The sequence below is a fragment of the Triplophysa rosa genome, linkage group LG20 (genome assembly GCF_024868665.1).
Source record: "Triplophysa rosa linkage group LG20, Trosa_1v2, whole genome shotgun sequence".
Classification (NCBI taxonomy): domain Eukaryota; kingdom Metazoa; phylum Chordata; class Actinopteri; order Cypriniformes; family Nemacheilidae; genus Triplophysa; species Triplophysa rosa.
This window is the reverse complement of record NC_079909.1, coordinates 4,139,556-4,156,647: the sequence shown is the minus strand read 5'-3', so window position 1 is coordinate 4,156,647 and position 17,092 is coordinate 4,139,556. Positions and strand designations below refer to the sequence as shown.

The 17,092-nt window shown below is 37.3% G+C and overlaps 1 protein-coding gene across 4 annotated transcripts in view; it reads left to right on the top strand.

Moving 5' to 3' along the window:
- Window positions 1-17,092, top strand: part of LOC130571602 (band 4.1-like protein 1) — a 103,410-nt gene that overhangs the window by 67,430 nt on the left and 18,888 nt on the right. For all 4 annotated transcript variants that reach the window (XM_057362720.1, XM_057362719.1, XM_057362718.1 and 1 more), the window contains exons 4-10: window positions 3,104-3,208; window positions 12,478-12,520; window positions 12,870-12,945; window positions 13,200-13,418; window positions 13,976-14,063; window positions 14,508-14,660; window positions 16,825-16,922. In XM_057362720.1, the coding sequence (XP_057218703.1) occupies window positions 3,104-3,208; window positions 12,478-12,520; window positions 12,870-12,945; window positions 13,200-13,418; window positions 13,976-14,063; window positions 14,508-14,660; window positions 16,825-16,922 (782 nt within the window). The remainder of the gene's footprint in view (window positions 1-3,103; window positions 3,209-12,477; window positions 12,521-12,869; window positions 12,946-13,199; window positions 13,419-13,975; window positions 14,064-14,507; window positions 14,661-16,824; window positions 16,923-17,092) is intronic.

The window sequence follows — 17,092 nt, the reverse complement described above, 5'->3', positions numbered from 1 at the left end:
TGTAGTTATTCCTTTGTTTAAGTTACATTTATATCCTACATTTACTAAATATTTTACAATTACGTTTTTAAGAAAAGACTGTTATTTATATTGTAGATTATTTTACGTTCTGATGAAAAATTGTTCATGGCTTGTTCTTACATCTGTTTTCATTACTATTTCAGTTAGCCTACTACTATTGTCTGTTTAAAATGTATAATTATTGCTATTTTTCCTATTTAGTTTTAAACCGAAATAAAATGTTTTATTTGAATTTAAATGTTAAGTTTATTGTGATGGTGTTTGTAACTAATGTAATGATTTAAAAACTGTTGTCTTGTTTTCTGGCACATTTAATCAGATACCATTGCATGTGTCATTCAAATAGCTTCATGCAATTAGCTTATTTTATTCAAACACAGTATGATTCAGTAATTGACTGTAACATACAATTTTCTCATCCTCGAAACTCAAACCATTATTTGATGACTTAAGATCGTGCTTATCAAAAGCACGATTTTATGTTTGCATTTGGCGAGCTACAGAAATTATATTTTGCGTGCATATGATACGCATGTGTTTTGCGTGCACTTTTTATGTACATACCGACTTAACCCACACCATACCAAGGGGTAATCATATGCACGTAAAAAGTAATGAATGCGTATAAATAGCAAGCCAAATACAAACATAAACTCTTACTATAGATAGGCAGTACTAGTAGATCGGGTAGGATATTTAAATAATTAAATTAATATTATAAATGTATGAATAGTCCACTGATTCCAGGCCACCTGGAATTGTCCCCGTGCTCCATGTCCGTTCCAGGGCTGATAGTGGTGAGCTAAGCTGCCAGTACAAGAAACAATTATTTTTTTCTTGATGATGCATAAGAGATCTATGAGATCAAATAAATTCACTTAATCGAGCAGATGAGTGGACTGTGCTGCAAACATATAAAAAGTATCTGCATTTCTTGCTTTGGTCTTCGTCAGAAGCGACTTGCACCACCTGCTGGTGAAGCGGTCAGGCAGCAGGTAGAGATCATGCATTGGCGGAATCGGCGCTCTATTGCTTCTCCTGGGATTCCCGGATGTGAAACTTTGAATTTCAAGTCGAATTTGAACCACTGAATTTGTGGAAGCGAATTTTTAAACCGAAATAATATGGACTGAAAATTGTCTGTCGAAAATTAAAGGTTGTATTTTATAACAAGTTGAATTTTTTAAGTGAAATTTAAAAGGCGAATTTTGATTATTGAACTTTTTAACGGTGAAATTGTGCGTGAAATGTTTCAATTTGAAATATTCACAGCTTAAATATACAACCATATTGAATTGCAGACTCAAAAATGCAAGCACTGGTAATGCAACAGCTTTATTTTTGATTAGTGGTAATTCAACATGCTTTTTTGCTTCAAAGACTAATGGCATTGAAATACTTCCATACTCCTCACCTGTTTCGTGTCTGTAATCATCACACCTGCCCGTCATCTGCCTCATCATGGACTTGTATATATTCACACTCTGTGCTCCCCTTCATTGTCTAGTCTCAATTGTAATGTTAATGTAATGCCATGCCATATGTTATGTTTCTTCATCTGTCTTACACAAATGCTACGAATTAAAAGTGTTTTGCCTGTGGATCTACTCTCGTCTGCATTCCTTGGTAACGTAGTGTTACACTTTCGCATATTGGACACATTTGTTTGTACTCTAAAAAGTATTTATTCTGTAATCTGTTTAATTCCAAGTATAATTTTCTGGCATTAATGTAGTAAAAAAACAATGAATAACACGTAGCGAGAGCAGATGGTGCAGAATGAGTGAGGAGTCTTGCGTTTAAAGACAGCTGGAGTACAGCAGATTAGAACAGATATTATTAACTTCACATGGTGTCATAAATGGCCCCTTATGGATGTCCATCTGTATGTATGCGATTTAACAACTCAAAAATCACAGACAGTCTCCCTCAAACAGATTAAATGCATTGATGTGAACTAGACATGTGCCGATATTCGGTAATGCGATTAACTGCGGTAATGGAGTTGCGTGATGTTTTTATCGCGGGCACTTTCAAATACCGCGAAAATATATAGATCAGCATTTTGATTTTTAGAACGCGTATTTGTTTATTTTTCATCAACCGGATAAAAGTACACTGCATGTATGCTGCAGAGAGTCCGGTTTTCGAAAACCAGAACCCGGATCAGTTAGAAAAGATACAGCAACTCAAGTCAGACCAGTTTGAAAGTTTGTGGAAAGTTTGGTGGATGTAGCTTGAAAGCTCTAGGAGGAGTAGCAGTCGGAAATTTTGGGGATCAGAAGAATAATAATAATACGTGTAAGTACAAGATCCGTATGTTGGCTCTGTCAAGCCAACATAATAATAATATGAATTGTAGTACTAGCATTGTACAGACATAAGTATATTTAAAAGCAGTTAACAAAAGTTGTTCTTTTGCAGTTTGCACTTTATTCTGTTTGAATAAACTCACTTTATACATCATGACTGTGTGTTGTTTTATTTATATTTATTTGTATTTAAATGTTTGAGGTTCTCTTTATTATTTAAAATAAAGTTGTTATCAAGAGGAAAACACTGAAGTTGGTTTATATTTTCAACCTGCATTTCTCATAGAATTGAATACTGCGATAATACCGTTTACCGCGACGAAACCTTAATCAATTAATCGCAGCATGGAAATTTGATACCGGCACATGCCTAATGTGAACTGGAGACCATTGCTAGACTTCAATGAGATGGAATGACCAAACCATATTGACACCTAAAGCTGTTTTTGTCATGTCTTCTCAATGATTTACATTGTTGTGACAGGAGAGTAATGTATTTAGGAGCTGCATATCTGCATGGACTTGGATTAATAGTTTTAACATCTCTACAATCTGACATACAAATGGAAATCTTCCCCAGCAATGTATTCCTGGAATGCATAAGTGTCTGTCCAATGTAAATTGCATATTTGCCAGTCAAATGAGGACAGAAAAACATGCCATATAGTTTTTAGTGCAAGTTTAGTGTTAAACCAGGTTATAGTGTTTAAAGCTGCATGATTCTTCTGTATGTTTTTGTGTTCATGATCTGTTTTACTTGTGTTTTGCAGAAACTGTGTAAAGGGCAGCATCTCCTGGACGTGATGTGTGAACATCTAAACCTGCTGGAGAAGGACTATTTCGGCTTGACCTTCAGTGATTCTGACAGCCAGAAGGTCAGAGAGTCATTCTGATGATTTCTGTCAATACTTCTCGGACACAGACCAATACTACAAGCCATAGAAGAGAACATTCTCAAAGGAGCGCTTTGTAGTTTTTCATATTTCATTTTTTTCTCCTAGACAGCAATAAGAGAAAATTAAATTTCCTGCTTTTCAGTTTTTTGTTCCTAGAAAAAGACCCCAGCAATCTTTCATCTCCTTGAGGAGATCTCAGCAATGTCTTAAATTGTGACAAAACACCACAATCAGAAGACAGCCGATATGAACTCAAACATTTCCCATCAAAAACCCAATTATCGGAACTATGCTATCCACATTACAATACTGTATTTATGCTCTTACTGTGAGCAATCAATCGACTCATTTGTACCCATTTTAATTGCCCATTTTAAAGGCATTTTAGGAGAAACATCTAAATGACACACAGAAACCTAAAAGAAACATAAAAAGTCTCATGAGCGATGAAAGAGCGACCTCTGAGTAATACGAATTTCCTATGGGATATAAGTAATTTTAGAGTCACAGGGCCCTATTTTAACGATCTAAGCGCATGGTCTAAAGCATAATAATAATCTTTTACATTGTAGTACATTTATTTATTATTCTTGGCATGTTTGTGTGCTGCTGCGCGTCCCTCTGTGTGTAATAATCAGAATGTACGAGCGCTGTGCACCCGCCTATAGGCGCATATTACTAATGCTCTCTTTAACTAACCAAAAACATATTGCGTCATTGACTTTAGACTAGGGCCCAGTTGCCTAAACTTGGCCGCTAAGTTAAATAAATAAATACATTTTATTTAAAATGTGCCTTTCTTACACTCAAGGTGCTACAAAATGGTAAAACATAACAATAAACAAAAGAATAAAACACTACTGCAATCGCAAAGACAAAAGCTACAATCATAAAAGGTAAATCACAATCATAAAACATTTAAACAACAGTTATAGCTTAGAATTAGTATTAGAATTAGTATTAGTAGTCTCTTAAAACAATCAAGAGATGGAGAGGTCCTGATTGAAGAGGGCAGTGAGTTCCACAGCCTTGGAGCCATACAAGAAAAGGACCTTCCTCCCATAGTACGTGTAATTCAATACACGATCAGTAGAGTTTTGTATATAATGCAACCTCTTAATCGAACTTGCTGGTAAACCTGCAAAAAGTGAGTCGCAGTAATCAAGTCTAGATGTTATAAAGGCGTGAATAAGTCTGCGTCTTGACAACTAGTCTCACTGACTTGCAATTATTTAAGACCAATCAGTCTTACTTTTCATATTTCAATTAGACCAATCTTCCTTTTTATGTAACTGACTTTAAGAAGTTATGACCAGTCATGAAGAAAAAAATGGGATGACTAACTTGTAAGACTAGTCTAACTAGTTTATTCAACCGGTCCCTTTTTTTCCCTCAAAATAGCAACGCACCAACAATGCGCCTGAACCAGCACGCCAATGGGCGCACAAATGGGCGCAAATGCATTTGCTATTTAGGGCACTTTCTCACCTTTAGTTCGGTTCATTTGGTCCGGACCAATGGCAAAAAATGATACATTGTAGAATTTCTCAACAGTGTTGGTTCCTTTTCACACCATACTGATTGCTTTGGTCCGAACCAGTTGAAACGAACCAAAATCCAGTCACGTGACAACATCCACATCACTCGTTGGTGAGAGAACGTATTTCCTAAACTGCTTTTTTAAACCAAATAAACTGTTGATCATTGTTATAGATGTCAATAAAGATGTCTCATCATTGATAGCGGTGATGGCAATCTCAACAACATCCACCAGATCAACGTCCGCTTTTGTCCTGTCCTAAGTATATTATCGAGGTCATCGTACCAGGGGAACTTGTACATCCCGCACTTGGATGTACTGCTGGCGGAGTTTCTTTACCTTAGCACGGCTTTGTTCCACAGATCTATTGAACCCCCTTTCCCTGAGTTGTTTGCTAAACAATGAAAATATTGCGCTGTTCTTGTGAGTTTTCGAAAGTTGGGATTTAATATGGTCATCAGACCAAATTTCTATGAGGCTCCGCACTTCCTCACAACTGCAAGTTTGTCCGCGAGCTGCCATGCTAATGCAGACACTTTTGTCATCATTCCATAATGCACAGCGCAGCTGACTACGGCAGCTGATTTAGTCCAAAAAAGTGCAGTACTTTTTGCATTTGGGTCTGTTCGAGGTAGGATCACGTTCTCACCACAAATTAACCTCTCCAGGGTTCGTTTGAAAGCTTATTTGGTTCGCTTTTGGTGCGTACACGAGTGCAATTGCTGCATTCACACCTGCCCAAACGAACTGCACCAAGAAGAAAAAACAAACTCTAGTGCGATTCAACCGTACTAAATGAGTCAGGTGAGAAAGCATTCTTAAACAACGTGATGCAGGATGTGAAAACGATAACTGCATCAGACTGAAACTAGCAAAATACACTCACATCACACCGGATTGCGCCAGGTGTATGATAGGGCCCATAGTCTCTTGAAGCAGCAGGGTACAAACAGGCCCTCCTGCCAGTCACCGAAATATTGCACGAATTCGTCAGTTCACATGGAAACAATGCTTTTGTTCCCGTGTTGGATGTGAGACTCACGGGAGGCAGGGTTATTGTTGTGGAGAGAGAGGCAATTTTAGTAATTATGCCATTGGCGGAGACTTGCCTTTCTGAACGGCTTCCTATTGTGCTGTCATGTACTGTAGCCGGGTGTGAATTTACTAATGTAAGCTAATGGGTGCAGTTTTGTGCTGTCTTTGTGGTGTCTGAGAGACTATAAGATATTTCGGTATGGATTGGAAACTTTTCACAGAAAATGTGATTATTTATTGATATTTCTCAGACATTTTATAGTGATAAGCAGCATTGTTGCTGTATCGACTGTACTTAAAGTTAGAGATTTGGACAAAAATGTTAAACTTTAATGCAATGTCACACACATTTTGTGCCGCCAATATGAAGGATATCTCAAATTATGTGGCTGGATGAGGAGTGATGTACAGTTACTTTTCAAAGCAAACTGACACATTTGACAAAATTTACTTCTTTCTCATATTCTTCTCCACAGTGATCTTCATAGTGTGCGAAGCAATTCACATACAGTCTCCATTTAAACTGGTTTGTAGAAAACCTGAGTATGTTCCATTGACTTGATAAAAAAATATTTTACATTCATGCAATTACTATCAATGCAGATGCTTTTCCAAAGTCCAAAGTAATTTACAGTTCCTTCAAGGTATACGTTTTGGTAGTATGTGTTTCTGGCTGAAAAGATGTGTCTTTAATCTAGATTTAAATTGGGAGAGTGTGTCTGACCCTCGAATAGTATCGGGGAGGCTATTCCAGAGTTTAGGTGCTACGTATGAGAAAGCTCTACCCCCTTTGGTGGATTTAGTTATTCTAGGTGTTATCAAAAGTCTGGAGTTTTGAGATCTTAGAGAGCGTGATGGGTTGTAGTGTGGTAGAAGCTCTGTTATGTAGGTAGGGGCTAAACCGTTTAAGGCTTTATAAGTAATTAAAAGAACTTTAAAGTCAATACGATACTTAATGGGTAACCAGTGAAGGGTTGATAACATTGGGGTTATGTGATCGTATTTTCTGGACCTGGTTAGAACTCTGGCAGCTGCATTCTGAACTAACTGTAGTTTGTTTATTGATGATGCAGGACAACCACTAAGCAGTGCATTACAGTATCAAGTCTTGAGGTCACAAATGCATGAATAAGCTTCTCTGCCTCAGCAACACATAAAATATTTCGTAATTTGGCAACATTTCTAAGGTGGAAGAAGGCTGTTTTTGTGACATTTGAGATGTGATTTTTAAATGACAGGTTGCTGTCTAATATAACGCCAAGGTCTTTAACTGTATTTGTTGGAGTAACAGTGCAGCCTTCAATTTGCAGGTCATAATCCGAAATATTCTGCTCACGTGTCTTTGGTCCGATAAGTAATATTTCTGTTTTATTAGAATTTAAAAGAAGGAAATTACAAGTCATCCAATGCTTTATATCGTCGATGCACTCTGCCAATTTGGATAGTTGGAAGGAATCATCTGGTCTTGATGAGATATATAGCTGAGTATCATCTGCATAACAGTGGAAGCTAATTCCATGTTTTCTAATAATGTTTCCAAGGGGCAGCATGTATATGGAGAATAGCAAGGGTCCTAAAACCGATCCCTGAGGTAATCCATAATTTACTTGTGTTAGATTTGATGATTCCCCATTTAAATGGACAAATTGATGTCTGAATGATAAGTAAGATCTGAACCATTGTAGAGCCTGTCCCTGAATACCGGTATAATTGTGTAAGCGATCTAGAAGTATTTATGGTCTACAGTATCGAACGCAGCACTAAGGTCAAGCAGGACTAGGAGTGAGATGTTACCTTTATCTGATGCTATAAGCAGGTCGTTTGTAATTTTAATGAGTGCAGTTTCAGTACTATGATGCGGTCTAAAGCCTGACTGAAAGTTTTCGTTTATGTCTTTATTTTGTAAGAAAGATCACAACTGAGTGGACACTACATTTTCTAGTATTTTAGAAGGTAAGGGAGATTTGAAATCGGTCTATAGTTTCCTAGTTCATTGGGGTCTAATTTTGGTTTCTTGATAAGAGGCTTAATGACTGCCATCTTAAAGGGTCCTGGGATATGGCCTAGATTAATTGACGAGTTGATAATGTTATAAATGGGCTCAATTGCAACGGGTAATAACTCTTTTAATAATTTAGTTGGTATGGGGTCTAATAAGCAAGTTGTAGGTTTAGATGTTGCAATAAGTTTAATTAAATCTTCCTGTTTTATAGGTGAAAAACACTGTAGCCTTTCTTTTGGGGCGATGGTTGGTACTAATTCATAGGACAGACTTGGAGGTTGAGTTTTTACTATTTTGTCTCGTATGTTTTCGATTTTCTCTGTAAAAAAATCATGAATTCATTGCTACCAAGGTGCGGCGGAATAACCAGGTCAGGTGATGTCTGTTTATTTGTTAATTTGGCAATTGTAATAAATAAAAACCTTGGATTGTTTTTGTTAGTTTCTATGAGGTTATAGAGGTGCTCAGCCTTTGCTGCTTTTAGTGCCTTTTTATAACTTTTATAACTTTTTATAACTTTTGCACTCTCTTTCTACGCAATTTGAAAGACCTCTAATTGGGTTTGTTTCCATTTGCGCTCCAGTTTACGTGTTTCTCTTTTAAGGGCGCGAGTGGTGCTATTGTACCATGGTGCTATGTTTTTCTCATTAATCTTTTCTGACTTCATAGCTTCTAATGTATTAGAGAAAATAGTGCATTGATGGGTCCATTGATGTGTTGTGTTACTCCAAAAGAGTGTAGTATCTCTGTAAACGCCACTGCTAATGCATCGTTAGCACTATCTACATGGATATTAAAATCTCCGACAATTAGTACTTTATCAACGTTAACCAATAGGTCCGATAAGAAGTCCGCGAACTCTTTCAGAAAACCAGTGTAGGGACCAGGTGGTCTATACACAGTAGCCAATGTAAAAGAAAGCAATGGTTTTTTACTTTCGTTTGGAACAATTATGTTCAACGCAAGCACTTCAAATGATTTAAATTTATGCTCCGTTCTCTGAGTTACAGTAAGAAAGTCTCTAAAGATTGTTGCGACACCACCACCTCGAATAGAAGACTATTCTATACTACAGGAACAACTTCATTCTCATACTGATTTGGGATTGGACTTTTTTTCTTCTTCCATCTATTTATAGCTTCCAGTCTTTACACCATAGAAACTGTCATATTTTGTGTTGATTCTCATGCACAGCCAACAGGAAACTGGATGAGGGTCTTTACAAGAGCAAACTAGCTCTATTGTAGCTATTGTACACAAAAAAATGCAAAATCCTCTATGTAATTATGAGTCATTTTGCACTATTTCTAGGTTGGTAATCAAACATAAGCAATTTTTATGACACTGACTTTGTTAACTTTTTGTATAAGTGGTCATCTGTGAAACGTTGTCAAATCATGCTGAGAATAATTAGGCTTTGTGCAAAAACTGATGCAGATTGTTAAACTGATGGAAAATTGTAATAGTGCAATTGATTTTAAATAGAAAAACAGATGTGATTAATCTTGTTTTCATTCACTTTAGAACTGTAATTTTAGGGAAATATTGTCAAAATTGCATGTGATTATACATGTATCATAACTTGACTAGTGTTGCATGTCTGCCATCTGTCAGGTTTTACATCTTGGAGGAATGATAGAGTTTTTGTGTTTAACATCATCTCCGCTGTCAGATATCTATATATAACACCAAACATGTCTACTGATGTTGAACTGAGCTTTAACGATTGAAATGTAATTTCCCAGTCCTCATAGGAAATGTCATTTTCATGCCATTTGGGAAAACGTCGACTCTTTTATGTCTGTGTGATATACGGATAGCGTAACAGAAGCAGACACTCTCTGAATTGCTGGAGAGATGGAGAGTTTATAATGAAGTGCTCTTTACTTTGGTCAGACACCATGAAGATTGCGACAGATAATTGATACTCATTGTGCATTAAATTGCTTAGCATGTTGATGAGCCAACACAGCTCTTATTTGCACAGGGTTTGGAAACACTTCAGCTCAATGTACTTTTTAACCTGCACTCAATTACTCACGTTAATTACCCATCAAAGACTTGACCATTGACTTCCAGCAGTTCTTTAAAGAGACAGTACACCCAAAAATGGGAACCTATTTAACCATCCTCAGTATCCATTTTAAGCCTTTTGCTTAAACTATGACTGTCTACATTAAGCCAGAAAAAGTTCTGTCTCTCCCATGTCTGTGTCCTCGGGAATAAACCGATTTATGCAGCTGTAAGCTGGAAATGAAGTTTATGCAGATGTATTGCAGATTGCATTGATCTCCTATGATCCTCCCTCATGCCCTAAATTCAGAGCATCTCATTTAGATTTAAAGCCACGATGGGAAAGGCAGATGCTGAGATTTGCATTCATCACCTGCTGCGACTCTCGGCAGGAAAGAGCCTCACCTTGTCGTATCTCAATTCAGACATGCGGAGAGAGATGGAGACATCACATTTTCCAAATCACTATAAATCATCCAAACACTATAAAAACAGCTAAACATCGTTTGAATCTGCATACATTCATGTTTTAAACATGAAAACAAATAAAAATATAGACCTAAGATATGACAACAAGAAGTCATTTAACATAAGCAAGAGTGCTGTTGTATGTATTAATGACATGTTTGATTATATTCAGTGTTATTTTATACATTTGTGTAACATTTGTGACCCTGCCTGTGAAGTCTTTTTTGTGATTTACTCTTTTCTACACAAAATCATCCTACATTACATAAAGAACATCCGATAAAAATATAATCTTGATATCTATAATATTAATTAAGACCACGCCATCATCATATTTCTGCATCACATTTCTTTAAAGGCGTACTATTTTTAAAATTCTTTATTTTGTTTATGATGTGCTAAACATTAGGTGTTTATTTTTCAATTTTCAAAAAAATGCTTTATATTTTACATATTTCACTTGTGTTTTACACCGTCATCTCGATTCTCAGAAAACAGGCTGTTAGCTGTCAGCTGTGAGTTCCTGCTTCTATGAAGTCTCTCCTTCCGAAATGCTCTGATTGGTCAAGCTGAGCAAGTCTTTTGTGATTGGTCTACCGCTTAGAGTGCTTGTTGAGATGTCCCGCCTATTTCCCTATCCGTGTTTAAGAGGGCAGGGTCAATGTAAATTTCGGGGTTCATGACGTCACTAACCTGTAGTCTTTGAAAAGTGATTTCTGTTAAAGAAAATACAGTATCTTCCTTTTCTGTGAACTTTGAGCATTGCGACTTGGCAGACTACTGACTAACTAAATTCAAAGAAGTGAAATTCCATCAGACCTCCCCTTTAAACACAGATTTAACCCTTTAAGTGCACGAATCCTTCACCAATCAGTAGCCGGGTTTCCATCACACTGGTTTTATGTGCATTTTGAAGTTTCGCATCAGAAACAAATAATGGAAACACCAAATTTAGAAATAAAAAACATCAATTCGCAAAAAAGCGATATCGAAAGCGACTTTCATTGCATTACCCTCTACATTTATACATAGGTATGTGCAATCCTCTGGGATCGAACCCACAACCTTGCATTGTTAACACAATGCTCTTACCACTGCTCTACAGGAAATCTATTTAATGTTTGCCAAATAACGATAATTGCACTATGAGACAGCGTAACCTGACTAATCAGAGTACTGATCTTGTTAAACAGCATCTGAAGTGTTGTTATGGTCATTCTAAAATGTCTGAGCAGATTCGTCATAGTATTTCTGTAATTGCCTACCAGAACTGTCACGACGGTTCCCAACATCAGGCATCCACAAAAGCACCGCATTTATTGTGGTTTGTCTGCTTGCGCAAGTAATTTTTATATATTAAAATTATTATATTCAGTGGCTTCTCTTCCTAATAAACTGGTGCTAAATATCATTTAGAAAAGGAAGTGACGGTTGACTGGTTTGGATGGAAACGGTGATTATTCGCAAATGTTTTATGGGATATTCTAATTTTGCGCATAAGCTAATTTCGCAACTTTGGATGGAAACCTGGCTATTGTTATAATCGCTGCTTTCCTTCTGAAAGCTCGTGTCTCCATATTTTGAGTTTTTTTGTTGCCATAAATCAATATTATGAGTCACCCTCTATGTTTGTCTCTGGGTTTTATCTAATCAATTAAAAGGATTAAAAAGTGCTTGTCAACTTTGACAACACAGTATATAAAAAAATAGTATTTTTCCATTTCCTGGTATGCTGTGAATTTGGACATCCAAAGTTTCGGAATGACAGCGACAATATTCAGGTTTTTAGTGACCAAGAAAGCATAGTTGGATCTCTAAACTGCCCCAATAGTATAAAAAATTTAAAAAATACATGTACTGTACATTTTACAGTAAAGAACTTTACGGCCACATGTTTTCATACGCAAAGAATTCGTTTTTTTACACAGAAACAACAACAGCATTACACAGAGAGCATAGCCCAAAAAAAGAAAAAAAGAAAAGAAAATTAAAGTATTATAAATAAAAATATGATTTATTATTAATAAAAATATATATTTTTAAATGTTTCACACTAGCAACCCTATTAATTTAAGCTTCAATAGGGCAAATGAATAAGTTTGGCTTCTTATGTATTCCTACAAAAATATGTAAGGCAACAACAGTGAAATGTGAATTTCATGGAATTTATTTACCCACTGTGTTTTGCAGAACTGGCTGGACCCATCCAAGGAAATCAAGAAACAGATGAGAAGTGAGTGGATCAGTCCTATGAATGATCATATGTTACACATACACACGCACACAATTAGTCTCCATTGCAGCCCTGTCCTGTTCAATACTACTCACCTCAATATAAGGCCAGCCACATCGATCCATTCATTTAACTTATATGCTGTTTCCCATGTGAGAGACTTTGAACAGTAACTCAGGCCTGTTAAAGTGGCATGCTCAGTCTGACCTTTGCTTTTATGGGCTGCACGCAGAGGCCACTGAAGTGCTGCTCCCCTGTGAAATATTTGAATGTCTACAAGTTTGCCCCTCTGCAAGCTTAAGTAGTTCACATGTGGCTTGTTCTCATTTGTGTGTGTGTGTGTTTACAGCTTGTCCTTGGCATTTTACCTTTGCTGTCAAGTTCTATCCACCGGACCCCTCTCAGCTCATGGAAGACATTACCAGGTGACCAAAGACCATTTCACAGATAATGGTCTTCATAATAGTTTTTATTGGCCAATGACATCTAGAAAGCAAAGTGACCGATATAATGTACTAGACAGATAGATATATTCTGAAACAATGTAAAACAATGCTTTAAATGAAAAAAAAAAAGTTTAGTTAGGAAACATTCGGAAATACAGTATATGGAGACCAGAAAAAAATGCTAGTTTCGAAGTATACGAAAAGCATACGAAAGTCTTCAATCTCTGTTTCAGGTACTATCTGTGTCTGCAGCTGCGCAACGACATTCTCTCCGGCCGCCTGCCCTGTTCTTTCGTCACACATGCTTTGCTGGGATCCTACACCGTCCAGGCGGAGCTGGGAGATTACGATCAGGACGACCATGGCTCAGACTACGTCAGTGATTTACGTTTCGCTCCAAATCAAACCCGTGAGCTGGAGGAGAGGGTGATGGAGCTACACAGAACTTACAGGTGTGAGAATAATCGTATTCTTAATTTTACCGCTTACAGTATATTTGTTATGTAAACAAGTGTTTCATATCAAGTGTTTCATGAAATCTTTTGCTGCAGTATCTCATGAAAGTTACATAATATATTCAAAATATATGAATAGGATTTTTCAACCCAGGCATTTTCATTAGAGCTACTTTTAAACTGTTGATGATCTTTTCTTGGCTTGTTAGGAACTGTCATAAAACATCTGTTAACAAACACCATTTTACTATTCAGCATCTGTCTTTGATGTTTGTCTAAAAGACATGTGGATATACTGACTCTTGATCAGTCACTCAGTTAATGTTGTAGATAAATCACACAGTCAGATCTGCGGTATTAGGCAAATGCTTCAGTAGCTCCTTCAGAGAATGCCAATGTGTCGTCTTCATTTCGTGAACGTTGTAAAGTAGTACCAAGGCAGAACTTACAATACTGTAGTTATTATTTCAATAACAATACTATTAGTGAGTGGAAAATAAATGTGAAACTGATTGAAATGGAAATTCATCTTTGCTGTTGTGATTGTGGCTCAGGGGAATGACGCCGGCGGAGGCAGAAATGAACTTTCTGGAGAATGCAAAGAAGCTCTCCATGTATGGGGTCGACCTGCATCACGCTAAGGTACATTAAACATCACCTATAGTTAGGATTCATTCACTTAAAATCAATATATTTTAGATGATCTTATTCCAAACCCACATCCTCTGGAACATAAAATGAGAAAGTATGAAGAAAGTTTTCACTGTTCTTTCATTGAATGGTAAAGAGTTTCACAGAAGAAAGAAAATTAAACAGAATTGAAATGACATCGGAGTGACATAAAGAACATTCTTAACGAAGAAGTTTGTGCTTTTATGTTTTCACTTCGTCCAGTACATTCCTTGATGTTTTCTAAGGCAATGTGTTGGAGTTGGCTTCAGGCCGCTGTCCTTTAGTGATATTGGTGTTATTTTGCTGACTCTGTCTTTTAAACAATCTCCCTCGGTATTATATATAGTGACAGTGAGTTATTACTGTCCTGTACCTTTAAACATTATTTGGCCCTTTTTTCTTTTGCTGTGGCAGGATTCAGAAGGGATTGATATTATGCTGGGAGTGTGCGCCAACGGTCTATTGATTTACCGTGATAGGCTGAGGATCAACCGCTTTGCCTGGCCGAAGATCCTCAAGATCTCCTACAAAAGGAGCAATTTCTACATCAATATCCGCCCTGGAGAGGTAAACAGAGCTTTTAGATGATCTTTGTGCTGAGCCATGGAAACTCCACCAAAGCTGGACAGGATTACTGACCGTGCAATGGGGACCTGCCCTTTATGTGTACAGGAGTGTTAGGGAAGCTACTGTACTGTACAGTTTGCCAAGTGACGTGCTGCTCATAATTGAAAGTATCCATTACATTTATGCATTTGGCAGAGGCTTTCATCTAAAGTGACTTTCAGTGCATTCAAGGTAAATATTTTTATCAGTATATGTGCTCTCTGGGGTTTTAACCCACACCTGTTGCAGTGCTAATATACTGTGCCAACTGAGCTACAGTAGAAATCAAAATCCATAAAAATGATAGAAATGGGTAAAACGTGTTTATTGCTGTAAATGATAGGTCATAGATTTTAATATACTAAACTTTTGTAAATTTATATTATGACAAATACTGATAATAATGATTTTAATACCCTTATACACCCTCACTATAAAATGTTAACTCTCTGGAAGACTCTTACTCTTTTCCCACCAGAATTTTTATAGAGATGCACCGATACAAAATTTCTCCACTGAAACCAATAGCCGATTATATTAAGTAATATCTGCCAATGCCGATTCTGAGAATTAAATGAATATTTCTGAATGGCATTAATTCATATAATAACTGTTTATATTGAACATCAAACTGGTGATGTTTCTTTACATTTTCTATGTACAGAGCACAAATTCATCAACGGTTTTTAAACTATCGGTCGTTAGCCGAAAAATTGCTTTTATCGACCGTATTGGCCGATATCGGTACATCTCTGTTTTAAAAAGGTGCCAGCCTTTGGCAGGATTTATTATCATTTTCCAAAACTTCTGACCCCACTGAATATGTTCTCCTATATGAACATACAACATATTATACAATGTATAACAGTGAAAACATGGAAAGCTGGAAAAACTTGTTAATTATGGGGAAAATTGATAATGAAAAATTGTCAATGCTGGGAAAGATCGTCAATGTCGGGCAGAAACCTCCAAATCTCCAAAACATCTTTTCAAGAAATTAAAAACACAGAATTTTTTCAACAATTAAAGATTGTGTTGTCAATGCTGACAAGCTCTTTTGGGGGGGGGGAGAAAAGGGAATGAGAGGGGGCTATGGGCCCAGGACATGACCTAGGACAGACTTGAACCCGGATCCCGGGGTTAACCATTGCAAGAGTGAAAAGCTGGGTTTTCACAGATTGCGTAACAAATATTAAGAACATGACAAAAAAGCTTTGAATCTTACAGTAACAGTACCCCCTCAGTTTGTGTTCACTGTTCAGTTGTTTCTACATTACTAAAAATATACATACTTTACAACATAATCTGCGTCAGTCAGATCTGTGTGATTTATGTTGTCAAATTGTGATGCAGGGAGACCTCGTGACAAATGGCTCCAGGCACCTATGTATACCTGTCTGCATGCATTTGTCCTCAATTCAGAAGCCTTTGCTATTAAAGCAGTTTTAAACGGTCTGTAAATCTACTAATATGCTGTTGTCATATCAACTATTAGTGTCTCGTTGATTTCCATTGAGTGGTTGTTGAGTAATGTTGACTTGACTTGCATACCAATAGTCACTTGAATCTTAAAGCGAATGGGTGGCCAGAATTCCTACATTCTGCATTCTGATTGGTGGAATTGTCCCTCTCTGCCATCCTGTCATTAAACTCAAGCCCTTTCGGGTCCACAGGGCATCTGGCTCAGTAGTCGTCTCTCGACACAGTGAGTCAGTTGAGAGAAACGTATAAAGAGCTCCTTGAACTTCTGCAGCTGCGGCCAGTGCCCAGAATAGGAGCGAAATGGCCCAATATAGAGCGCTCAAATGCCACGGCCGTGTTTATCTCCTGTGTCTGAAAAATGGCCGTTTTACTTTCCCCAGAGAGTCTCAGAGCAGGACTCTCTCTAGAGGTCATTAGACTGGAGATTGAAGACAAAGATTAAGTGTAATTAGAGCCTGTGTCGAGCTCAGAGGCAAAGCTGTTACGCTAGAGAAGGTATTCCTGGATGAGAGCAGTGGGTAATGGCTCAGTTATGGCCAGAGAAGGGACGTTCAGTTCCTCGGCGACTGCATTTATCTTACCTATTACCAAGCAGAAGTAACATTTGTATCTGATCTCTCCTTTCCTTTGTTTTATCTAACAGTATGAGCAGTTCGAGAGCACCATAGGCTTCAAGCTCCCCAACCACAGAGCTGCCAAGAGACTATGGAAGGTCTGCATCGAACACCACACCTTTTTCAGGTGATCCTGCTCATTTCCAACAGATTTCAAGTTGTGTTATTTTAACTTCACCTTTTAGTTCTTTCATCTTCCCAATACCCAACAGTCTAGCTGGCCACTAAGTGCTTGAGAAATCTCTGGTAGATTAACCTGGATTGTCAGATCAAAGGCCTCTAATGGCATGTCCTCCC